At 37.6% G+C, this 26,597-nt stretch overlaps 1 protein-coding gene across 1 annotated transcript in view; it reads left to right on the top strand.

Moving 5' to 3' along the window:
- Positions 1–26,597, top strand: part of ANKRD40 (ankyrin repeat domain 40) — a 40,253-nt gene extending 13,656 nt beyond the window's left edge. The window contains exons 2-5 of the mRNA XM_001364299.5: positions 11,623–11,771; positions 19,070–19,549; positions 22,848–23,029; positions 24,057–26,597. Coding sequence (XP_001364336.2) covers positions 11,623–11,771; positions 19,070–19,549; positions 22,848–23,029; positions 24,057–24,203 — 958 coding nt within the window. The 3' untranslated portion in view covers positions 24,204–26,597. The remainder of the gene's footprint in view (positions 1–11,622; positions 11,772–19,069; positions 19,550–22,847; positions 23,030–24,056) is intronic.

Raw genomic sequence — 26,597 nt, forward strand, 5'->3', positions numbered from 1 at the left:
CTTTAGGTATTTCAAAAATGGAAGGTTCTTTTGCCTCCTGGTTTTCCGAGAGAAGTACAGGGAGTAAATTTAAAGATTCCTCTGGTACTTCTAATGATAATGAGCCATCTGGGGAGCAGGTTATTGTGGCTCTGAGTTTGCATAGAAGGTCCCTCCCCAGCAAATTTAAAGGGGAGTCAGGCATCAAAAGGAAAGAGTGTTGTACCTCTAGGGGTCCTACAGACACCATTCTAGGAGGAAGTCTTTTAACTCTTTGGGTTATTCCTGATACTCCCATTACATTCTCTGAGCCAATAGAATAACATTGTAAATCAGGTGTTCTCTTTAATACAGACCAGGAAGCTCCGGTGTCTAATAGACAATCATAATAGGTGTTACCCACTTTTAAGGTAACATGGGGTTCATTAGTATGGGGAGGGCAGTGGATAGGGACAACGGGTAGTAGGACATCAGGGTCTGGGAAATCAAAGGTTGTATCCTCTGATTCCTGTGCCCCAGCCCCCCCCGGGCACCATCATTGTGTTTGGGATATTCCTTGGGCACCCCCCTGAAGGGCACCTCTCTGAGGGTCATTAGCACCTCGAGTATTTTTTGGACGAGCTCCATTTCTCATATATTGTTGTTGTTCATTTTCATTATAATTTTCTTTAATTGGAACATTGTCATTAAATTCCCAATTCCTATTTCTATAATTCTGGTTTCTAAAGCTCTTATTTCTATATTCATTATAGTTATTTCCATAGTCATTATTATAATTTCTAGAATTTTGGTTTCTATAACCATTATCATAATTTCTATAGTTATTATTTCTAAAACCATTATTAAACTGTGTATTCCTTCCAAACATCTTAAGAAAGGTTCTACATTCCATCATTTTGTGGCCCTTCTTCTCACAGAAGTGGCAAGTAATGGATTGATAATTGGATTTCTGGAGAGGGGCAATTGTCGTTGGTTCATTATCATGCCCACTTTCTAATTTAGTTATCCTATCTATTACACATCTCATTTTTTTCTTCATTTCCTCCATGTCATCATTATTCTCTTTCTCCTTTTCTTCGTTTCCCTTAAAAACATATATAGCTGTTTTTCGCAATTCTTCAAGGTCCATATCTGACCATCTTGGGCATTGTGTTTTAAAATAATTTTTAATTACTTTGCAAGAATTGTTTACAAAGATTCTTCTAACTTGTCTTAAACTATTCTCTTTATTTAAGTCCCAATCTAAGTATCTGTCCCCAAACTCGATAATTCTGTCCATAAATCTGGAGGGTGTTTCGTTTTCCTTTTGCTTAATTTTTTCCAGTTCCATCCACTTATCTGTACTGTCTGCACATTCCTTCATTGCCGTGAGGATGGCCTCTCTACAACGGTATAGTTGTAGATAGTCCTCAGGATTATTATAGTCCCATTCGGGATCCTGAGATGGCCAATGTGCTGCATTACGCCCCCGGGTTTTGTTGACATGAGCAATTATTTTATTTTTTTCACGTTCACTTAAAAAAGCCTGTAGTAAGCTCTCAACGTCCTTGTAAGACGGATTATATTGAAAAAATATGTCTCCCATCTTTTTTGTTACTAGAAAAGGATCTTGTTCATATGTGGGGATATTTCGTGTAAATTCATTTATTTCTTGGGGAGTAAACGGTATCCTATGTCTTAAAGTCACCACATCCCCATTTCGTCCTATTTCAGGTACTTCTCTTAGAGGAAACAGGCCTCTAGTTGGATTTTGCACCTGTGGGTCAGTTTGACAAGGACAGGTTTCTCTAGGAGGACAAGATCTCCCTTGCATTGGAATTTGGTTTTCTGTAGGAGAAGGAACATGAGAAGCTGGGATTGCAGGGGAAGGGTTTTGGGGATTAAATTCAGACAAGATTTGCACTACACGAGAGAAGCAGTCTGTTAACTGGGCTATAGGGAAGGTATTTTCCATCTCTATTTCAGGGAAGGAAATTTCCTCATTCAAAGGTTCAGAAACAGGTCTGTTTCTGGTAGAGTGGTTTTTTGCCAATTGATCCTGTAAGAAACTTTTTAGATCTTCTAATTGGGCTTGCATTTTATCCTCAATTTTTCCTATTTTATCTTCCATATCTCCCATTTTATCCTCAATATTTCCTATTTTATTCTCAATATTTCCTATTTTATCCTCAAGTTTTTCTATTTTATTCTCAATATTTCCTATTTTATCCTCAATTTTTTCTATTTTATCCTCAATATTTTCTATTTTATCCTCATTTTTTTTCATTTTATCCTCAACATTTTCTATTTTATCCTCATTTTGTTTTATTTTATCCTCATTTTGTTTTATTTTATCCTCATTTTGTTTTATTTTATCCTCATTTTGTTTTATTTTATCCTCATTTTGTTTTATTTTATCCTCATTTTGTTTTATTTTATCCTCAATATTTTTTATTTTTTCATCTCTAAATATAGTATTGAGGAGTACAAAAATGACAGTACCTATTAATATAAAAATTTGGAGGTATCCTTCATTCCTCAATGCCCCTACTTCTTCAGCTGCCATATAATTGTCAAAGAATGTAGTACCCATTTTTATATATATATTTTGTAATTTCACAAAACACGTGGGGAGCAGGGCAAAGCAACAAACTTTCCACAGGGTTTTTTTTTTTTTTTTAATGCAGGAAGTTGTTCCTTAAGGGAAAGGATATTTAGAAACAGTTCTTCCAGCCAGGACTTTAGAGTCCTGTTGCTGAGATTTAAAAACAGCTGTTTTCTGTCTATCAGAGTCACACAGCTGGGAAGTATCTGAGGTCCGATTTGAACCCAGGACCTTCTGCCTCTAGGGCTGGCTCTCAATCCGCTGAGCTACCCAGCTGTCCCTTAAGATTAAAAGGAAGAAAAAGAAAAAACTGCTGATTCCAATTTAACTTAAGGAGAAAAGAGAAAAAGTTTTTTATACTCACGTGTTCTAGCAGCTGTGTCTTTAAGCCAAGTTTTTTGTTAAAAAAAAAAGGACTAAGTGGTGAAACAGTATAGTAAAAAGGCAAGGAAAAAGTTTTATTGAGAGGATTCTTTAGACTCCCATGTGGTCAGCCACAATGTTACAAGGGAATCACTTTAAAAGACTGATATATATTAATTTAAGGTCGCCAAGGAATCAGCTATGTAATTCCTAAATGAAAAACTCAAGTCAGCCGTCAGCCTTTTTTGGAGGTTAATTACAATAGGAGCAAGAAAGGAATTAGAGATATATATAGAGAGAGAAAGGGGAGAGAAGGGAATAGGGCTTAAATACCCCCTCTGTTTAGGCTGGGCCAAAAGGCCCAAGCCCTTAGATAGCTGGGGCAAAGAAAAGAGATCAGTCCCTTTCACTCACATGTCCAAAATGGAGAAACAGTCTCAGAGGCCCCCACCTTCAGCTTCCTTCAGAGCAAGCTTCCTCAGAGCCCAGGAACCACACCGACCAAAAACTCAATCCTCTCCTCCAGTCTCCAGACCCTCCTATCTTTAAGGAAACCATCCAAGTTGCCTCCCCTCAGTCCTCACATCTACCAATCACTCTTCATCAATTTCCCTGTCAATGGAGGCTCTCGCTTAACCCAGGACCGCCCAGAGGTTTCTGGCTTTTTGCACATGTCTGTTGAAGGTCATATTTTCCAATGATTAAATCTATACTCCTTTGCTACAGCCCTTTCTAAATCCTGTTAACTTGAGTATGGTAGAGATTGGAATAATTAAATTTTGATCTAGGCTGCAGCCCTTACTCAATCCTGTTAGGACTGAATAGGGTGGAGATTTATTCCAAGTATCTCCATTGTATCAATTCTAAATCAATCAAGACTCAAAGAAATTCCTGTTCTATGCTTAAGCATAGATCAAAGCCCTTTCCATTGTTCAGCAAAAGGTTTCTGTCCTAAAGTAATCTTAAGAAGGGAAGAGAAGGAACCTCCCATGCCAATGGAGTTCCCATTCCAATAGATTATCAGTAAGAAATTTTCCAGGTATGAAATATCCCAATGGTGAAATTTTCAACAATTATAAGTCTAAGGAAATTTGAGGTTTACAGCTTAAGCATAGAACAGGAATTTCTTTGAGTCATGATTGATTTTAGAATTGATACAATGGAGATACTTGGAATCAGTCTCCACCCTATTCAGTCCTAACAGGATTGAGTAAGGGCTGCAGCCTAGATCAAAATTTAATTATTCCAATCTCTACCCTACTCAGGTTATCAGGATTTAGAAAGGGCTGTAGCAAAGGAGCAAAGATTTAATCATTTGAAAATATGACCTTCAAGAGACATGTGCAAAAAGCCAGAAACCTCTGGGCGGTCCTGGGTTAAGCTAGAGCCTCCATTGGCACAGGGAAATTGATGAACAGTGATTGGTAGATGGGAGAACTGAGGGGAGGAACTTGGATGGTTTCCTAAAAGATAGGAGGGTCTGAAGACTGGAGGAGGGGGAGTAGTTGGTCGGTGTGGTCTCTGAGAAGCTTGCTCTGAAGGAAGCTGAAGGTGGGGGCCTCTGAGACTGTTTCTCCATTTTGGTCACGTGAGTAATAGGGACTGATCTCTTTTCTTTGCCCCAGCTATCTAAGGGCTTGGGCCTTTTGGCCCAGCCTAAACAGAAGGGGTATTTAAGCCCTATTTCCTTCTCTCCCTTTGCTCTCTCTCTATTTCTAATTACTTCCTCCTATTGTAATTAAACTCCATAAAAGATTGACGGCTGACTTAAGTTTTCATTTAGGAATTACATAGCTGATTCCTTGGCGACCTTAAATTAATATATATCAGTCTTTTAAAGTGATTCCCTTGTAACACCTGTCCTAAGCTTCAGGCTGTTTCATGCTGCTGTTTTTAAAGGTAGTTCTAGGGATCTATAGGTTTTTTTGGGTTCACAAGAGGATGTGATCCTGGGAGAAGTATAGTTATTCCTCTCCTGATCTGAACTCTGACCTTTAGCTACGAGGCCATCTGGTCCAGTGTTCCTCTTTGCTTTGAACCTGACTGGGGCTCCGGCTTCCTTTGTGATTGACCTCCAGCATTCCTCTCTATCCTGGAATTATAACCCAGAACTGTATATGGACAGTAGAGTTGCCAATAATTACCAGCTGTGCCCCAGTCCCAGCAAAGGTCCCCTGTAATTTTTTTTCTAACCAGTTGTTTGATGCCCTTATTGCCTCTGGGCTAGGAGCTCTGGGAGCTTCTGCTGAGGCTGCTATTGCCACTGTTGGGTGGGGGTTCCAGAGAGGTCTCCACCCTGTTTTCATAGACTTCTTTCAGCCTCTTAAGTTTTCTTAGGCTAGAAAAATGTTTTACTCTAACCTTTTTTTTTTTACTCTGCTGCTCCAAAATTTGATATTGGGCTTTATTTTAAACATTGTCTTGTGACAAGGGAATCACTTTAAAAGACTGATATATATTAATTTAAGGTCGCCAAGGAATTCAGCTATGTAATAACTAAATGAAAACTCAAGTCAGCTGTCAACCTTTTATGGAGTTTAATTTCAATAGGAGGAAGAAAGGAATTAGAGATAGAGAGAGAGAAAAAGGGAGAGAAGGGAATAGGGCTTAAATACCCCTTCTGTTTAGGCTGGGCCAAAAGGCCCAAGCCCTTAGATAGCTGAGGCAAAGAAAAGAGATCAGTCCCTATTACTCACGTGACCAAAATGGAGAAACAGTCTCAGAGGCCCCCACTTTCAGCTTCCTTCAGAGCAAGCTTCTCAGAGCCACACCAACCACACCGACCAACTTCTCAACAACCCCCCGAGTCTTCAGACCCCCCGATCTTTAAGGAAACCATCCAAGTTGCCTCCCCTCAGTTCTCCCATCTACCAATCACTGTCCATCAATTTCCCTGTGCCAATGGAGGCTCTAGCTTAACCCAGGACCGCCCAGAGGCTTTGCACATGTCTGTTGAAGGTCATATTTTCAAATGATTAAATCTTTGCTCCTTTGCTACAGCCCTTTCTAAATCCTGTTAACCTGAGTAGGGTAGAGATTGGAATAATTAAATTTTGATCTAGGCTGCAGCCCTTACTCAATCCTGTTAGGACTGAATAGGGTGGAGATTGATTCCAAGTATCTCCATTGTATCAATTCTAAAATCAATCATGACTCAAAGAAATTCCTGTTCTATGCTTAAGCATAGGTCAGAGTCCTTTCCATTGTTCAGCAAAAGGTTTCTGTCCTAAAGTAATCTTAAGAAGGGAAGGAGAAGGAACCTCCCATGCCAATGGGATTCACATTCCAAAAGTCAAGACCCACTATCAATAGGAAATTTTTCAAGTATGAAATTTCCCAATGGTGAAATTTCCAACATTTATAAGTCTAAGAAATTTTGAGGTTTACAGTCTGGAGGAGAATATTCAGAGTTTAGCAGGGTGGCTGCCCCTAATTCCACCTTCATGGCTCTCTCTAGTACTTTTTATAAGCTTTTGAAAATTCTTTTGATTTGCTTTGGCAAAGGGAAGTGGAGCAGAGAACATAATACCCTTTTTCTTTTTTCCTTATAGGGGCTTTTTTTTCTCTTCAGTTTTTGCTTTTAAGATACACTCAGAATGAAACAATGGTGACTACCGTTAAGTCCCTAATTTTTACAAATTCACTGAAAATGTATTGAACATATAATCACTGATAAAGACACAAAAATTGAAATATATACTTTTTACTTCCCCTCCAAGATGTAAAAGTGCTTGAGAGAGGCACACAGTATTATTAAACTTTAAAAGAAAATTAGAATTGAGAAATTATAGAAGGCTACATGGAAAATTAACATTTGAGTAAAGCCTTGAAGGATGGTTAAATATTCATTGTAAAGGATGGTAAGAGTGGATAAGAAGGGTCTAGGCATAAGGAACACTGATTAAAGACACAGTAGTAATCACTTTTAACATTGAAGATCTGTGAAGGTAAGGGGCAGTCATATGAAAGAGCCAAAAAAATGAATTGAAGCCAGATTGGGAAAAGAAGGCCTTTTGTACCAAGATAAGAATTTTCCACTTGACTTGGTAAACAGTGTGAAGCTGTTAAAAGTTTTTAAGTAGAGGCATGATGCAGTTATTAAACTGCCAACAGTGTGGAGGATGAACTGGAACTTTTTTAAGTTAATTTAAGCTGGTACAACAGTCCCTAACAAGACGACATGAAAGCCTAAATTATATGGTGTAGGCAGTGGACAGGAGCAGTAGTTGACTTGACTGGAGTTGTTAACAGATTGCATAGAGGGAGAGGTAGGACTGAAACTTGATCCATGTCTTGTCAGCATCCAGATTCTCTTGTTTTGTTTTAGGAAATTGTTTTGCCCAGTGGTATGAGCAGGTATAGGAACAGTAAATTGTCTCCTTCGCCTCCAAGTGAATTTCTTACTTCCAAAAGAAGCATGTTTTTCTCATCATATTTATATCAAATAACTGGACTAATGATGAACAAAAACAGAAATAGTGAAGTCAGAAGAGAAATAGATTTGCATTGGGGAGACTCATTTGACATACCAGTAGAACTTCCTGTTATAGTTTCTAAAGCAGGCATTTAAAAATCCTGGTCTAGAACTGAGAGGTAGGAGAGAGTGATAGAGATTTGTTGCTTGGTAAAAGCAGCATCAGCAATAATGAGCATTGTTTAGTGACTCCTCAGTGAAAAACTCACTATATTGTGGTATTCTAACTACAAATCTAAAAATTTTAAGTTAAAGCTTCAAAATTGATTCCCACCTCAGTTCTAATTCAGATACAAGAAACCGCCTAGGTACAAGGAGCTTTTAGTTATTGCAGCCCTGGGCCTTGTAACTGAGCTGGAAGTGATGATCCATAGGTCTTGAATTGCTGTATATGATGTGCATTGCTAAGTCTTGTCAACTTAACCTCACATTACATCTATATTTTCTTGTCTCCTTGTTTTAGCAAATTGTCTTGCCCAGTGGTGTGATCACAGATTTGCTAACAGTAAATTGTCTCTTTCACCTTCAAGCTTGTGCAAACAGATGATTTACCTCTGGACAAATACTTTACTTCTAAATGGAATATATTTTTTCTCATCATACTCCATTCATTAGAAGTGCTCACTTAGCTCACTTTTGTAAACCTTAAAATTTCTTAGACTTATAAATGTTGGAAATTTCACCATTGGGAAATTTCATACTTGGAAAATTTCTTACTGATAGTGTATTGGAATGTGAACCCCATTGGCATGGGAGGTTCCTTCTCCTCCCTTCTTAAGATTACTTTAGGACAGAAACCTTTTGCTGAACAATGGAAAGGGCTTTGACCTATGCTTAAGCACAGAACAGGAATTTCTTTGAGTCATGATTGATTTTAGAATTGATACAATAGAGATACTTGGAATGACAGAATCAGGTCTTGGAAAATACAATTTCCACCCCACTCAGTCCTAACAGGATTTAGGAAGGGCTGCATCATAGATCAAAATTTAATTATTTGAGAATATGACCTCCAACAGACATGTGCAAAGCCCAGACCTCTGGGCGGTCCTGGGTTAAGCTAGAGCCACCATTGGCACAGGGAAAATGATGGACAGTGATTGGTAGATGTGAGAACTGAGGGGAGGGAACTTGGATGGTTTCCTTAAAGAGAGAGGGGTCTGAGGACTGGGGGGGTTGGAGAGTTTTGGCTCTGAGTGGTTGGAGAGGTGCTCTGAGAAGCTTGCTCTGAAGGAAGCTGAAGGTGGGGGCCTCTGAGACTGTTTCTCCATTTTGGTCACGTGAGTAATAGGGACTGATCTCTTTTCTTTGCCTCAGCTATCTAAGGGCTTGGGCCTCTTGGCCCAGCCTAAACAGAGGGGGTATTTAAACCCTATTCCCTTCTCTCCCCTTTCTCTCTCCCTCTCTCTCTCTATCTCTAATTCCTTTCTTCCTCCTGTCTGTAATTAAACTCTATAAAAGGTTGACAGCTGACTTGAGTTTTCATTTAGGAATTACATAGCTGAATTCCTTGGCGACCTTAAATTAATATATATCAGTCTTTTAAAAGTGATTTCCTTGTCACACTTTTCAAGTCACCTACACATATGCAATCTATAGTGACTTTAACTGACTAGAATCAAAGAATGCATGGCACCATCCTACTCACAAGTTTCCCTTGGATAAGATTAGAAGTTCTCTTCCTTTGTCTGGCCACCAAAATAAATAGATGATTATTTTCCAAAAATAACATTCAATCTATGATAGGATTCAGTGGCTTATAATCCAAAGACATTTGGATAAGATAGTAAGTGATGATATTGGTAAAGTATAAGTCTGCATCATCATCAGCTGGCCTCCTTAAGAATTGTTCAAACTAAGGGTAAATTAAACTCTTCCTAGGAGCCAAATGGATTTTTCTATAAAACTTTCCTCCTCAAAGAAGTACCCTAACACTGTCCCAGAAATGGGACCACCATTATTTAGCACATCTATATATTCAGTCTTGATTTTGCAGTCATTTATTTCAGTTCATTAATATGATTATGGAAAGTGGGATACATCAAAGCAGGTTAAATAATTTACTTTTTATACCTATAATATGCATTCTGTAGTAGCCATTGGATTACTTCAGTAGATATTAGTTATTCTTTCATTTCTGTTAGGCAAGATTAGATGTCTATGTGCTAATTACATTTCTATCCAACACTAAGCCAGTAGCTCTTTAAATCATACCTTACTCTTTAGTCTAAATAAGTTATTCAGAAATTGCTTTTGTAGAAATGGGTAGAATACATTAGAAGAATATGTGATGGTTAGGGAGATATTTTGTTAGTTTATTTGCATTTAACTACAAAATTTATTTGGAAATTATAACCCAGACATTGACTTGCCATTAAGCAGATGATACATTATGTGCCTTTGGGAAAAGAATAACAGGTAAATATGCAAGAAATTGAATCAGCTTTATTTTCCTGGAAGTTATTACTTCCAAAGATGTGTAATCTAATTGATATGGACAATACTTAAAGCCATACGAATCACAATTCTTCCTTTTCATTATTTACCACTCTTGTCAGTGTGGTTTGATAAATGTTCTACCCAGGCTGTCTGGGGCTTCCTCTAGGTCTGTTGACATTTTTCTGGGTACTAAGGGAGCACACATGCTACCTGTCCATCAGTTTCCCTTAACCCTTACTACATAACTGGGTCACCTTTTCTAGTCATATACTTCTCACTCTACCACAGAGCTTCTCTATGTATTTATGATTTAGTCCAGTTGCCTTTCTCTTATTTTTTTCTTTAACCCATCTTTCTCTATAAGACTTAACAAATGAGTATATCCTAAATTGATTTTGCCCTTGCATGGCTCTTTGCTTGGCCAAAGAGCAAATATTGACTGGTAAGGCAGTTTCTGGGGTCTTTACATCTCCTTGTTTTAGCAATTGGTTTAAAATGATTAAAATTCTTTAGAAAATGGTAATGGTCAGCAATGTCAGTTTTCTTAGCTTTTTCACATTTTTCATCATCAATAGCTTGTTTATATAGGTCAGGTTGGAGTTGCTTTATTATGTATGCCTTATTTTCTCATTTTTGTTTTTCTAGTTTGGTATTGATTTTTATTTTGGCTCTAACAAGGCAATGGTCTGATAATGTACAAGTGACTGATTAAGCATATTGGTAACAAGTCTGTTACACTATAACCAGAATTTTTTTTTATGATGTTACTTGGTATTCACTATACTCAACACCTCTCATTCCTCTTATTTAAAAAAAAAAATCATTGGTTGTAGACATAAGGTTTCTATGCCTTTGACTCTCCTTTTTTTGCACTAGAACTGTTATCTCATATATTTTCACTGCCCTTTGGCCTATTTTGTATTGAAGGCACTGAGTTTTAAATATATGTTGATTTAATCTGCAGGGTCTTCTAGAGTTTTTAATAGAATTTCTTTCCGTCTTAATCCTTTGCAATAGATGTTGGCACATAAGCTGCATTTATTTTCATGATGGTCTTGTAGATGAGATCCTTGCAATAGATCCATAAAATGATACTTATTATTGCTTGTAGACTAAATAAAATCAACTCCTTTTTTTGTCTCTCCAAGTAAAACCTGTGAGCCATTTTTCAATTTGCCTACAACTTGTTTTTTTCTTATGTTTTCTTTTTTAGCAATGATATAAAATTGATGTTATTCATTTCCTCCAATATATATATCCACTCATTGGTCAGTGCACAAGGACTTCATATTTATAATACTAACAACCAAGCTAAAAATGAATCCTTAGAAAGCAGATATAGGTTATTGGGAAAAGATTATGATTACCATAAATGAAGAGAATAATTAAGAAAGTTCTCATTTAAAGAGAAGAGGGAAAAAAAGGAAGAGAGCTCTTTCATTCCCTTTAAAACAAAATTCTTTTGTCAGAAAAGTAATTTGAGTGGCGACCAAATTGAGGCTACTGGAAGGTAATTTGGTAAGAATCATTGAGTACAGATGATGTATTTGTAATACTTTTTATTAGGGGCCACAAAAGTTTAACCTGGTAAATATAATTTTTCAAAATTGATTTGAGCAATTAGCTTTTTAAGGCTTTTAATTTAGATTTTTAGGCTCTCAGTTAGCAATACTTTTCTCATAATTAAATTTTTATTTATGTTAATAGTTTGTGAAAAATCATTTCAAAATCTCAAATTCTTCCTTCCAACTTCTTTCAAATCACTGTTATCTTCATCATTTAGGACCTGTTTGCACTGGGCATGCAAGCGAAATCATGGTCAGGTGGTCTCTTACCTGCTAAACTCAGGAGCTGACAAAGAGATTCTTACTACAAAAGGAGAAATGCCAGTCCAACTGACATCAAGAAGAGATATCAGGAAAATTATGGGAGGTAAGTCTGGACCACTGAGCTACTTCTGATGATGTCAACCTTATTCATGGCTCATGATCATGTTTTCTGTGCAGTAGGCTATATTAAATAACCATTCATGAATGTTTATCAACTGCATACTGTGTGCAGAGTATTGTATTACATATTGGGGAAGGCATGAAGTTTGGATGAGACCCATTTTCTGTCTATTTAGAGTTTACTCCCTAATAGAAGAGGTAAAATACAAACATAGTTGATTGTTATATACAGCATTACAAAATAAGTGTATTAATTCAGTGTTATGTAAGATCCAAGGTAGCAAATTGGTACTAATAGGGGATGGAGGTAAATAAAGCCTTTTTCTTTTTTGAAAATTTTATTTAAGTAGTCAATTTAGAATATTTTTCTTTGGTTACAAGAATCATGTTCTTTCCCTCCCCTCTCCCTACCCTCACCCCTAGCCAATGAGCAATTCCACTGGGTTTTACATGTGTCATTGATCTAGAACTATTTTCATATTATTAATATTTGTACTAGGGGGATCGTTTAGAGTCTACAACCCCAATCATATCCCTATCAACCCATGTGATCAAGCAGTTGTTTTTCTTCTGTGTTTCTTCTCCCACAGTTTTTCCTCTGAATGTGGATAGTGTTCTTTCTTAGGGTGAAGCTTTTTTCATAAAAGAGGTAGCATTTGAATTAGGATTTAAGGGATGGGTAGGGTAGGAATTTAGCAGGAAACAGGGAAAAGGAAGTCATAAGCTTGAGAAAAAGTGAGCAAAGATATGCAGGTAGGCATTTTCACAACAAACTCAGGAAGCAGAGAGGAATCCAGTTTGACTGCATAGAGAGGGAAATGAGGACAAAAAGATAGGCAATACTAGATTGAAGAGGGTCTTGAAAGCCTAACTAAAGGAGTTTGAACCTTGCTTAATAATAATAATAATAAGGAGCTACTGGAGATTTTTTTATAGCAGAGGTGGGACATGATTATATTTATCTATAAGAAAGATCATTCTTCCAGTGTTATGAATTATTTCACTCCTGAATGGAAGTAGGAAGAACTTTTAGAGGATTGTTGCATTAGTCCATGCAGGTGGTAATGAGGGCCTGTCCTAGAATGATTACAGTTGGAAAAAGAGATGAATGTGAGAGCTGTTGCAGAGATGAAATTGACAGGGCTTGGTTACAGATTGGATATGAGAAGGAAAAAAAGAAAATTAAAGATAACTCAAAGTTCTGAACATGAGAGACAGGCTAAATAGCTATGGCTATAAATAGAAATAATGAAGTCAGAAGGAAGACCAAGTACAAAGGGAAAGATAATAAGCCTGATTTTAGACATGTTGAGTTTGAGGACCTACTAGGACATTCAGATAGAAGTGACCTGCATGGAGGACAGACCAAGATAACAGAGTGGCAAGAAACAATACAGTGAGCTCCACTCACAAAAATTACTCCAAACATGTAGAAAATGTACAAGATTAAGCCATGATAGTGAAAGTCAGAAAAAAGTCACAGTTTGTCTATCCCAGGTTGACATCCCAGGTCTGTAGACACTGGGGAGAGAGTCAAACTAGGAGTACACTGAGTTTGGAATATTCTTGCCTAATATAATGCTGAACAAAGGTAAGAGTGGGTCCCAGACTATACCCTGACACCAGATTCATTGTCTTAGACCACACTGAGGACAGGTGTCTGGTAGCTTTGTTGACTATTTCTTAGTTCCAAGTCACAGATAAAAGTCAGACTAAGAAGGGAACCTATATCTTATAGCAAAACAACTCACCTGGAAATCATATTGAGAAGAAAAGAATTTAAGAATTATCAGATCATCTGAGTGCCATAACCAAAACAAAACCCAGACATCCTGTTTCAAGAAATCTTAAAAGAAAAATGCCCAAATCTCATAGAACCAGAGGGCAAAGAGAAAATGAAAAGAATCCAATTCTCATTGTCTGAAGAAAAAAAGAAAACTCCTGGGAACATCATAGCCAAAATCCAGAGATTCCAGGTCAAATGAAAAATATTGGAAGCAGCTGGAAATAAAGAATTCAAGTACTGAGAAGCCACAGTCAGGATCAAATATGATTTAGCAGCCACCATGATAAAAGAGTGGAGAACTTAGAATATAATATTCCAGAAGGCAAATGATACTGGGTTATACCCAAGAAAAACAGCCAGCAAAACTGAGTTTAATGCTACAGGGGAGAAGAAAATGGATCTTTAATGAAATTGAAAACTTCAAAGCATTCCTGATGAAAAGACTTAAGTCATTATCCAAATTTTGAAGCTCATACACAGTAATGAAGAGAAACAATATAAGGTCAACAAGGGTAAACTGCTTACATTCAATCATGGAAAGATGATAGATGTATCCCTTCTAAACCTTATCATCATCAGGGACCATAAAAGAAGTCCAGTTCTATCTTTTTTTTTTTTAAACCCTTACCTTCTGTCTTAGAATGAATAGTAAGTATTGGTTCAAGGCAGAAAAACAGCATCACCTGGGCAATTGGGGTTAAGTGACTTGCCCAGGGTCACAGAGCTGGGAAGTATCTGAAGTCACATTTGAACCCAGGTCCTTCTGACTTCAGGCCTGATGCACTATCCACTGTGATACCCTAGCTGTCCTAGTTCTTTTATGTCTTGATCATCTTAGGAATATAGAAAGAAGAAAAGAGGAATACATTGAGAGTAAGGAGAAGAAAAAGTAAGGTTAAAGAAATGTATTTCATATAATCAGAATGTATAAATTGACATCTATGCAACTGAAAAGGAACTCATCTGAACGGGCTAAAATAAGAGGAAAATGGAGAGAGGCAATTAGAGGGAGGTTAGATTAGAGGAGGGATTATTCCTAAGCAAAACAAATTCTAAGAATATATAAAAATATTTATAGTGTTTTTTGAGGTGACTAAGAATGGGAATCTGAAGGGGTGCCCGTAAATTAGAGAATGGGTGATCAAAGTACATATATAAAGATGAAAGAAAATTATTATGCTGAACTCTTATTAGGATTACAGAGAATTAATGACAAAACATGCTATCTCCTGATAGAGAGATGAAGGACTCAATGTAGAATAAAACAACTATTTTTTTTTGGACATGGTATATATGGAATCTGCTTTGGTTGACTACGTATTTGTGTAATGGATTTTCTTTTCCCCTGTGTTCTGGGCATGGGATGGGGGATGGAAATAAGAGTGAGTGGGGGAGAGTAAGAAGGCAGAGCTTCAGAGAAATTCAGAATTGCAAACCCATAGGAATGAAGAAAAACAAAAAGGTCAACATTAATGAATCATGATAAAGGACTAAACAGATAAATTACTTACATTCAAATATGAGGAGATGATAAATGTATCCCCTTTTATCATAGAGTCTTAACAGAGAAGGACTGGAAGTATTTTGTGATGTTTTGATGATCTTAAGAGAAGAATGGAAAGAGAGGAGAACAGGAGTATTTTATGTAGGAAGGGAAAGTTATCTCACATAATTAGGCAAGCAGATGCCCCTCATAACTTCATTTCCATCTGAATTGGTCAAAGGAAGAAACAATACATACATCCACACACAGTGCTGGGTACAAAAGTATATTTTACTTAACAGGTAAAAAGATGGGGAGAGAGACAGAAGATTAGGGAAGGGAGTAGTCCTAAAAAAAGCCAACTTTAAGAATGTAAAAATAAAGTATTCTCAACAATAGCAAGATCCAGGACAATTCCAAAGGACTCATGAAAAATACTATCTACCTCCAAAAAGAATTGACTTAAGTCTGAATGCAGATTGGAACATAGTATTTTTCACTTTTTTTTGTGGGTTTTTTGGGAGTCTGTTTTCTTTCACAATATGATTATTATAGAAATATATTTAGCATGATTGCATATGTATAACATATTAAATTGCTAGCCATCCCAGGGAGAGGGAAGGGGAAGTAAGGAGAGAATTTGTAATTGAATTTTTAAAAACTAATGTTAAAAATTGCTTTTACACATAATTAGAGAAAAAATACTGTTTTTAAAAGAATATAAAAATATATTTATAGCTCCTTTTGAGGTGCCAAAGAATGAGAATCTGAGGGGATGTTCAGAGCCAAACAAATTATGATATATAAATGTGATGGAATACTGTTATAAGAAATGGTGGAAGGTATTGTTTTCAAAGAAACTTAGGAAGGTTTACATCAACTAAGATAGAGTGAAATTAGCAAAATCAGAAGAACAATTTACATAGTAACAAGTACATTGCAAAGACAACTTTGAAAGACTCAAGATCTCTTATTGATGCAGTAACCAACCACAATGCCAAAGGACCAATGACAAAGCATACTACCTTTCACCTGACAGGTGATGGACTCAGGATGAGAATGGATATGATCAGTGTGGACATTTGTTTTGAGTAACTATTCCTATTTGTTTACCAAAGTGTTTTTTTTTTGCTTTGTTTTTTTGCAAAGGAGGAGGGAAATAAAGAAGGAGAAATAAGTTATTAATTTTAAAAATGGTATTAAAAAACAGACATTACAAAGAGGTCAAGAAATGTGAGGACAGGGAAAAGGACATTGGAGTTAGCAATAAAGAGATCATTGGTGACTTAGGATAGCACAATTTCAGTCAAGTGTAGAGATGGAAACCAGCTTGATAGGGGAGGTGATAAAGTCAAAGCAACAGAGAAAATACAGCTTTTTTTGGAGTTTGGCTTTGAAAGGAGGGAGAGAAATAGGATGCTACCTGAGGGTATGATTGTGTCAAGGTAAGGGTCTTTAAGGATGGAGGAGGGGGGATGGTATTTTTTATAGGTGGCAGGGTAGGAACCAGTGGCATGAAAAGAAATTAAAATTAAGGAGAGAGAAGAAATAATGAAAGTAGGAGACTGGAGAAGAATGGGATCCCTCTGCACAAGTAAAGGGGCTGGAATTGGCAAGGAGAAAGGACCACTTTATCTTCTGAGACCAGAACAAAGGAAGAGAAAAGAGATTTGTAATGGGTAGCCTTAATGGACTATGAAGTAAAGCCTTTACTGAGAGGGAATTGGGAAGACCAGCAAAAGGACTGTCCACCATGTGGAGTGTAATAGAGAGTTGTAAAGAAAAATGAAGGGATTGTCATGCAGAAGCAAAGGGCCAGTTGAGACTGGGAAACACAAAGTTCTAGTGACTTCAGCCATTATCATTGCACAACTTTGTTCATACATTCTATAACCCTGAAAAAGGAGCAGAAGTGGGGAGGGCTGGAAGAGAATGATATTGCTATGGGTGAGATAAGATACGAAGATACAAGGGTTGAGGACACACCTTTGAGATGTACCAATGTTACAGGTTTGAAAGGAAAATGAATAGGCAGTGAAGAGTACAGAATAGAAGCAGTCTTACAGAGATAGAGTAAAAGAGATCCAGGTACAGTTTCTTTGAAACCAAGGAAGTGTACGCAGTAGGAAGTAATACAGGTTCTTTCAAAAGCTGCTGAGGTAATGGAGGATGAGGACTGAAAAGAGTCATTGGATATGATGATTAAAGGTAATTGGTCTTTGAGGAAGGCCTTTTTTTTTTAAACCCTTCCGTCTTTGAATCAATACTAAGTATTGGTTCTGAGGCAGAAGAACAATAAGGATTGGGAAATTGGGACTAATTGACTTGCTCAGGATCACTCAGGTAGGAAGTGTCTGGGGTCAGATTTGAACCTAGGACCTGCTTTTTGATCTCTAGGTCTGGCTTTCTATCTGTTGAGCCACCTAGCTGCCCTGAGAAAGGATTTTTTGATAGTATGGAGGTGGAAGCCAGATCACAAGGAGTTAAGGAGAGAGTGAGTAAGAGGATAAAGAGATGTTCATTGTAGACAACTCTTGAAAAGGTTTAGCAGTGAGGAGAGCTGAGAGATGGTAATTGAATGAAGTCAAAGGAAAGAATTTTTAGAATTGGGAAGACCTGAGTAAGTACATTCAAATGAGGAGCCAGTGAAAAGAGAGATTGAAGATATAGGAGAGAGGATGTGACTGCTGGAAAAAGATGGGAAGTGGGATGGAATGAAGGAAGGGATGAATGAATGGATGGATGGATGGATGAAAAATATATTAAGTAATCACTATATGGGAGAACCTCAATGAACTGATGCAGAGTAAAATGAGCAGAATCAGGAGAGCACTGTACACAGAAAGTAAAACATCATGGAACAATCCAGTGTAACGGACTTTGCTAAGAGTAGCAATGCAGCAAGCCAGGACACTACTGAAGGACTTATGGGAAAGAATGCTATCCACATTGAAAGAAAGAACTATAGGAGGAGAAATGCAAAAGCAAAACCTGTGACATTGCTTATCACTTGTCTATATGGGGATGTGATTTGGTGTTTAGGCTTTAAAAATTACTCTATAGCAAAAATGAATATGGAAATAGGTATCAGGTTATAGATAACATTTGTGCAACCTAGTGGAATTGGCTTGTTGGGAGGAAAAGAAAATGCATTATACTAAGTGCTAAGGGTACAAATAGGAAAAAACAAGACATGGCTTCTAAAGAGGTCAGATTTAGGATGGTTGAAAAGACCCCAGAATCCATTAAAGGTTCAGCAGATGGCAAAACCTAGGGGTCCTTAGATACCACCAGATAATGTGACTGCCCAAGGAAGGTCTAGAAAGCATAGTGAAATGGCAGATGATGGTAAAACCTTGGTGGCCTTTTATCTTACTGGAAGACTTTTTGGTGACTCACATCCAAGAAACAGTCATGCCCCTTTTCCCCCCACAGTTGCCACATGGGCTTTAGGCAGTCGTGGTTGGGGACGAGGTGAAGGGAAGGCAGTGGGTTAGGGCCTCTCCTCCTTGCCAGGCTGGCCTTGATAGGATTTCATTGGATCAGGATCCATTGAGGTATTAAGTCTTAGGGAGCTTAGTTCTGCCAATGAGCAGAGAGAATTTTTCTATGATTAGTGAGGACAAAAGTGTGAACCATGATGCTAAGAAGCTTTGAGGAATGTGAAACTAAGGATCCCATGCCAGATGGGCTGTCTTCTCAGTGAAGTAGAAAGCCAGGTCATCTGCTGCAACTGTTGAGGAATGGTTTGGGGGAAGAGCTCAGGGGGAAAAAAAAGATTTGGAACAGATACTATAGGGAATGAATAGGGAGTTAATAAAAGTAGAAGGATTGTTGGGCCTCACTGAAGTGCCATAGTGATAGTGGGTGAAGTCAGTTTGATTCCATGATTTCTTTCAGGGACAGACAGTAAACCCAGTATGTAGGAAAAATTCTTATAACATTATTAATTAATCACTGGTCAAAGTATTTGGCATGTACAGTTTCCTAATTGTTTCTTTCTCCTTTTCAGTGGAAGATGATGATGATGACCTTCCAGAGCTGAAGAAAGATTCAGAACTGCCCTTTGTTCCCAATTATTTGGCTAACCCCCCTTTCCCTTTTACCTATACCACCACCACATCAGATGGTTCAGCTCAACTGCAAAATGGGAGGTCCTCCACACCTCCAGCATCACCTCCAGCAGATCATTCACTTCCCTCAGTACCACCTGGTGAAACATCTCGTCTAGGGTCCTTTTCACATGACCATACCTCCTTGGCAATCGTCCAGAATGGGGATATGTCTGTCCCCTCTGCCATATTTAGAAAACCAGAAAGCACAAAACCTGGGCCTGTTTGTCAACCACCTGTGAGTCACAATCGCTCCTTATTCTCTCCTGTCACACCCAAGCCACCAGTGTCTCTGGATCAACAGAATGGGACTTTTACAGGACCAACACCAGCATTCCAGCCATTTTTCTTCACTGGAGCTTTTCCATTTAATATGCAAGGTAACTTGTTAGTAGACCTGCTCTTGGGACCAGGCAAATAGTATAGACCCTGTGTTTCATCTACTCCTTTGTGAAGTACCAAGGTTGCTGGTAGTGATAGTACAAGTGTACTATGAGGCTACTACATAGACACATGCAAAAGAAAACAAGTAAATAAACAGAAATAGCTGTCATGGTTTTTCATAAAACAAGGCCCCAATTTGATGGGGACAGAGAAAGAAGATAAAAGTTTCTAAGGAGGAGAGCCCTTAAAAACCAAGTATCTATATTTATAGTTCTGTCATATTAATCTGAGATAAGATTTTACTTAGCAAAATTACCTCTTTTTTAGTGATTCATCATTTTGAGATTTGACACATTCTTTTTTACAGTTTATTTATTTAATTAATTTATAATATTTTCAATGGTTACATGATTCATATTTTTCCCCTCCTCCCTCCCATAGCCAATGAGCAATTCAACTGGATTTTATAAGTATCATTGAAGATTTGACACATTCTTGCTGATAGTATCTGAATACTTTCTGCTTAAGCTAATCTTAGTAACCAGCTAGCCCCCTACCTTTTGCCTACCTACCTTCTTTCCCTTCTCTTCCTCCCACCCTTTTGTAATCTAGTTCTTTTTTTTTAAATTTATAATATTTTATTTGATCATTTCCATGCATTATTCATTAAAGACAAAGATCATTTTCTTTTCCTCCCCCCACCCCCCCGTAGCCGACGCATGATTCCACTGGGTATCACATGTGTTCTTGATTCAAACCCATTTCCATGTTGTTAGTATTTGCATTAGAGTCTCTCCTCTGTCATGTCCCCTCAACCGCTGTAGTCAGGCAGTTGCTTTTCCTCGGTGTTTCTACTCCCACTGTTTGTCCTCTGCTTATGAATAGTGTTTTTTCTCCATGATCCCAGCAGATTGTTCAGGGACATTACACCGCCACTAATGGAGAAGTCCATTACGTTCAATTATACCACAATGTATCAGTCTCTGTGTACAATGTTCTCCTGGTTCTGCTCCTCTTGCTCTGCATCACTTCCTGGAGGTTGTTCCAGACTCCATGGAATTGCTCCACTTTATTATTCCTTTTAGCACAATAGTACTCCATCACAACCATATACCACAACTTGTTCAGCCATTCCCCAATTGATGGGCATCTCCTTGTTTTCCAATTTTTGGCCACCACAAAGAGCGCAGCTATGAATATTCTTGTACAAGTCTTTTTCTCCATTATCTCTTTGGGGTACAGACCCAGCAGTGCTATGGCTGGATCAAAGGGTAGACATTCTTTTATCACCCTTTGGGCATAGTTCCAAATTGCCCTCCAGAATGGTTGGATCAGTTCACAACTCCACCAGCAATGAATTAACGTCCCTACTTGGTCACATCACCTCCAGCATTCATTACTTTCCTTTGCTGGTATGTTAGCCAATCTGCTAGGTGTGAGGTGATACCTCAGAGTTGTTTTGATTTGCATCTCTCTGATTATAAGAGATTTAGAACACTTCTTCATGTGCTTGTTAATAGTTTTGATTTCTTTATCTGAAAACTGCCTATCCATGTCCCTTGCCCATTTATCAATTGGAGAATGGCTTGATTTTTTGTACAATTGATTTAGCTCTTTATAAATTTGAGTAATTAAACCTTTGTCTGAGGTTTTTATGAAGATTTTTTCCTAATTTGTTGTTTTCCTTCTGATTTTAGTTACATTGGTTTTGTTTGTACAAAAGCTTTTTAATTTGATGTATTCGAAATTATTTATTTTACATTTTGTGACTTTTTTTCTAGCTCTTGCTTGGTTTTAAAGTCTTTCCCCTCCCAAAGGTCTGACATGTATATTATTCTGTGTTTACCCAATTTACTTATGGTTTTCTTCTTTATGTTCAAGTCATTCACCCATTTTGAATTTATCTTGGTGTAGGGTGTGAGATGTTGATCAATTCCTAATCTCTCCCACACTCTCTTCCAATTTTCCCAGCAGTTTTTATTGAATAGTGGATTTTTGTCCCAAAAGCTGGGATCTTTGGGTTTATCGTATACCGTCTTGCTGAGGTCACTTTCCCCCAGTCTATTCCACTGATCCTCCTTTCTGTCTCTTAGCCAGTACCAAATTGTTTTGATGACTGCTGCTTTGTAATATAGTTTGAGGTCTGGGACTGCAAGGCCCCCATCATTTGTGTTTTTTTTTCATTATTTCCCTGGATATCCTTGATCTTTTGTTCTTCCAAATGAACTTTGTTATGGTTTTTTCTAAATCAGTAAAGAAATTTTTTGGGAGTTCCATGGGTATGGCACTAAATAGATAAATAAGTTTGGGTAGGATGGTCATTTTTATTATATTGGCTCGTCCTATCCATGAGCAGTTAATGTTTTTCCAATTGCTCAAGTCTAGTTTTAGTTGTGTGGCGAGTGTTTTGTAGTTGTGTTCATATAGTTCCTGTGTTTGTCTCAGGAGATAGATTCCTAGGTATTTTATTTTGTCTAAGGTGATTTTGAAGGGGATTTCTCTTTCTAGATTTTGCTGCTGAGCTGTGTTGGAGATAAATAGAAATGCTTATGACTTATGTGGGTTTATTTTGTATCCTGCAACTTTGCTAAAGTTGTTGCTTTGTAATCTAGTTCTTAAACCTGTTTCTAAGCTTTTATTGGCTGACATTCAGCCTTGTCCTTTTTATATATAAGACAACAGCACAGATTATACAGTAATAATTGATATTTTTAGGACATACCATTTCTTTCAGTTTGATACAGAATTGGTCATGGAGACTCACCCAAGATTCCATGGTAAATCAGCTATTCAATTCAATGCAGAAAACAAACAGTTAAGTACCTATTATGTCCCCAGCAGAGGAAAAAAAATGAAAATAGGCCCTTCCCTCTAAAAGAATACATTCAAATGGAATTCTTTTCCCACTATTCTGGAATTCCTGAGTCCTGTAGATCTTTATAAAAGGGAAATTTTCTGAAAAGCTATTCATGTGTATGTTCTAATAGCATAGGATATTTCTTTTCAGCCACTTTGATAATGAGCTGATCAAAATTACTTCTATTAGGATCCATATTTTAGCACATAAGAAATCTACCATGAGTTGTGACAAGTTCTAGCTAGGATTGGAAATCAGAAATTTGTTTTCCTTGGTGGTGAGTTGTATCACTAACCTGCACAGCTTCAGGAACAGAAATTTCATATGAGAAAGATCTGAAATTAAATGGGATAAACCATACAAAGAGCATTTTCAGGAAGTTGGATTTCTTTCTAGAAGGCAGTGATTAATTAATTTATTTATTACCTTTTTTTAAGAGCTGGTACTTAAGGTGAGAATTCAGAATCCATCTCTTCGAGAAAATGACTTCATTGAGATTGAACTTGATCGACAAGAACTCACCTACCAGGAACTGCTCAGAGTGAGTTGCTGTGAACTGGGGGTTAATCCAGAACAAGTGGAGAAGATCAGAAAGTTACCAAATACTCTGTTAAGAAAGGTAAGAATGTGGGACCAGGTTTGAGTACTTGTTTTTTGGAAGTCAGAATGCTACATTGATACCCCCAATTCCTGTTGGGCTTGATGTGAAACCTAAATAGAAGAATATTGGGTTGAAAATTAGCTTGGCTATATTTCTCCAAATTCTTTTCTATCAAGTCTAGAAACAGTCTATCATCCCTAAAGACACGAAAGAGAATATTTTAAATTAGCTAATCAGCTGAACCTGTCCTAATGGTCATTTGTTTTCAGCTACCCTCATAATGAACTGATCAGAATAATTTCAGTGCCCTCTTCTAGTGTGTTAAAAGTTAGATCATTTGAGGTATATTAAGATTTGCACATAACCACCAGTACTTTGGGGTTCCCTGGCTTAACAGAATGCTCAGGGAGAACTGATCTGCTCATTGTGGTGTAGTGGATTGATTGTGAGACTTTGAATCAGGAAGATCTCAGTTTGAATCCCACTTCAGACCTGTACCAGCTTTGTGATCCTGGACAAGTTACTTAATCTCCCTAAGCCTCAGTTATCTCTTCTGAGGATGATGTTAGCACCTACCTTCTCAGACTGCTACAAGGATCAAATGGTAAATGCAAAGCACTTTGCAAACCTTAATGTATTACATAAATGCTATGTTTAATATATACGTGTAGGTAACCCTGACTGCTGTCTCAGCTGTCCTCTGTGCTTTTTAAAAAATCCTTACCTTCTCTTAGAATCAATAGTAATATCAGTTCCAAGGCAAAATCGTGGTAATGGAAGATAAGTGACTTGCCTAGTCACCCAGCTAGAAAGTGTCTGAGGTCACATTCGAACCCAGGACCTCTTTTCTTCAGGCCTGGTTATCCAATGAGCCACCTAGCTGCCCCTTCTGTACTTCCTTTAAAACCCTGATCACTAACAGTGGAGATGTGTCTGTTTCTGGGACTGAACAAGAGCCAGGATGTGGGCATCATGCAGCACATTGTACATTCATATGAAAACAAATGGATCCTCCATTATTCATTGTTACTCATTTTTGTTTTAGGACAAAGATGTCGCCAGGCTTCAAGATTTCCAAGAGCTAGAACTGGTTCTAATGATAAGTGAAAATAACTTTCTGTTCAGAAATGCTGCATCAACACTGACTGAAAGGCCTTGCTATAATAGGAGAGCTTCCAAACTGACTTACTAACAGCATCAGGGATCCTTACCACTGAGTATTGGGATGATCCAAGTCATTTCCTAACCAAGGACAGACCGTTGATCTAAAAATCAAGGCTAATGCCCTCATTTCTGCACAGTTACCTGAGAGGGTCACAGGTACCCCAGCACAGTGCATACTAACACAGTTCTGCCCTACAGCCCTCAATGACAATTGCAGAGCAGATTCATTAACCTGTTCTGACCAAGTAGAAACCCCTACCCCACAAGCAGTGGTGCTGCTCTTCCTTGTCTCTTGGTGCACAAACTCCTTGCTTAAAGCTTCAAATTTCTGAAAAGTTGCCCAGAGAGACAAAAATCTAAAGGTTTCTTTATCTGCAAATTGAAGGATTTCCCAGGCAAAGGGACAAGGGTGGAACTTATTCCTATACCAGATTCTTAAATACTCCTTTGATGAGAGGTAATGCTCCTTTTCTGGTGGTGAATGCACACAGCTCCCATTTAGTATGAGCTAAATGGAATAGGGCCTGGCCCAAAAAAATCTGTCTGGCAGAGGACAGCATTTCAAAGCTTCAGTATATGTTGGGGGCACGTACAGGTACTAGACAGATGAATTTATGTGACTTGCAGGTATAAGGTAATGTATTCATAAATGTTACTCAGGTTAAAGGTATTTAAGGCTACAGTATAACATACCCTAGTTGTAAATATGCTGTTGACCAAACTATCTTCCCTCCTGGTTTCCTTTGTAAAAACCCATTTATAACCGCTTGTCTGTTCACAGTATGAAAATCATTGCCTAGAAAATCGGTCTCTCAGCATTCCCTTCTTAGTGGTCACTAGAGGTCTCTCTAATGCTTCCTAAAAGAACAACCAGATTTTTTTACTTCATGAAGCAATTACTGTCATCGACATGCTTAATTTCAACATGTAAAAGAGCCCAAATGCTGCAGTCCCAAGGTCTCCACCTTCATTTTCCATTGAAAAGCAATTTTAAGGCTGTTCTGTTGCTATTTTGAAGGCTATTGTGAAAAACATGGCAGAAAAGGGGTTAGCATCTTTATTTTTATATCAAAAATAAAGGTTGTTTTAAAATTATTAGAATTTCTATGCAACTCAAAACTCTGTTGCTTTTGTAAGCAAATTATGTTGGGTCTTTGAGTTTTGTGTTTTTCTACTTAAAGCCAATTGTAAGCCTCACATGACCTTCTGGAATAAGTTAATTGAGAAAAACTGATTAAACTCTTATGCGTGGCATAAGAATTTTTTAATGGATTAATTCAAGATTCTTTTTTCTTCGAATAACTTTAGTGCTAAAGAAAAGCTACTGTCTTGTTTGAACTAACAGCTTAACTTCAGAAATAAGAATTAGCACACTTAAACAAGATGGTGGGGGACAGGAAGCCAGCTGTTGAGTGGCATCCCTGCTGTCTTAGGAAGCTTTTTTCCCCATAGTGCCTATAGTTTCCAAAGAAACTTAACTTCCTAACTGTGTTAATTTTATTGGAACACTACAATTTAGTGAGAATGTACAAAAAATGTCAGTGGAATAGAATGTTGTCCTGAGGTAATGGCCTCCTGCTGCTACCTAAATGCTAAAGCTGGGTTGAGGTGTTTTTCAAGGCCAGCTTAATCCTATGTCAATCTGTTGTGCAACTAAAATTCCTGTCCTACCAAATTACAGATTGTGACTTACCCTTATACTAGGTGTTTGTATAGTAGAATGAAGGTTATTTATTACTTACCTACTTTCTCCTAAGTGGTTTAAGGTAGAGACCTCCTTTGTGCTTCAACCAACTGGAAAGTAAATTTATCTAAAAATACTAACCCTTCTTTGTTTTCTTTGGAAAAAGATTGAATGAACATTATACTGATATGATTCAGGCCAGGTCTCTAGTAGAGGAAACAAGCCTATGATTATTTCACCTCAAACCACTTGGAATAAAAGTCTTCCAGCTATTTGTGGTAGGAGTTGGTGGCTGGATATATATTTCCAATGTAGTGACAGGTAGATACAACCCAGTTCTTGCCTTCAGTGAGCTCTGAAAGTAGTCAAAACAAAGGGACTTGGGGACCCAAAGGTTTATTATTGGCCTTGTCTAGACTTACCCTAAACTGATCTCTTCCGAAAACTTGTATATGGTCAGTTGGCTAAAACTCACATTTAGCATCTGAATTATAATGCAGAGTTGCTGGTAGGTGAGTTTAATGTCTTAATCTATGCATTCAGAGAAATATTTTTATATGCTTTGTGTAATTTATAACAAGGATTTTTTTTAGCTTTGTTAACTGTGAATCTCCCCCAACTGCATAATTAAAGCATGTGTTCACACCATGTATAAACATCAGAAGGTTTTTCTCTTCATGCATTGCTGACTATTTAAACATAACAAGTATTATTAAAATTAAATATTAACTGCCTGAA

This window comes from Monodelphis domestica, chromosome 2 (genome assembly GCF_027887165.1).
Source record: "Monodelphis domestica isolate mMonDom1 chromosome 2, mMonDom1.pri, whole genome shotgun sequence".
NCBI classification, from domain to species: Eukaryota; Metazoa; Chordata; class Mammalia; order Didelphimorphia; family Didelphidae; genus Monodelphis; species Monodelphis domestica.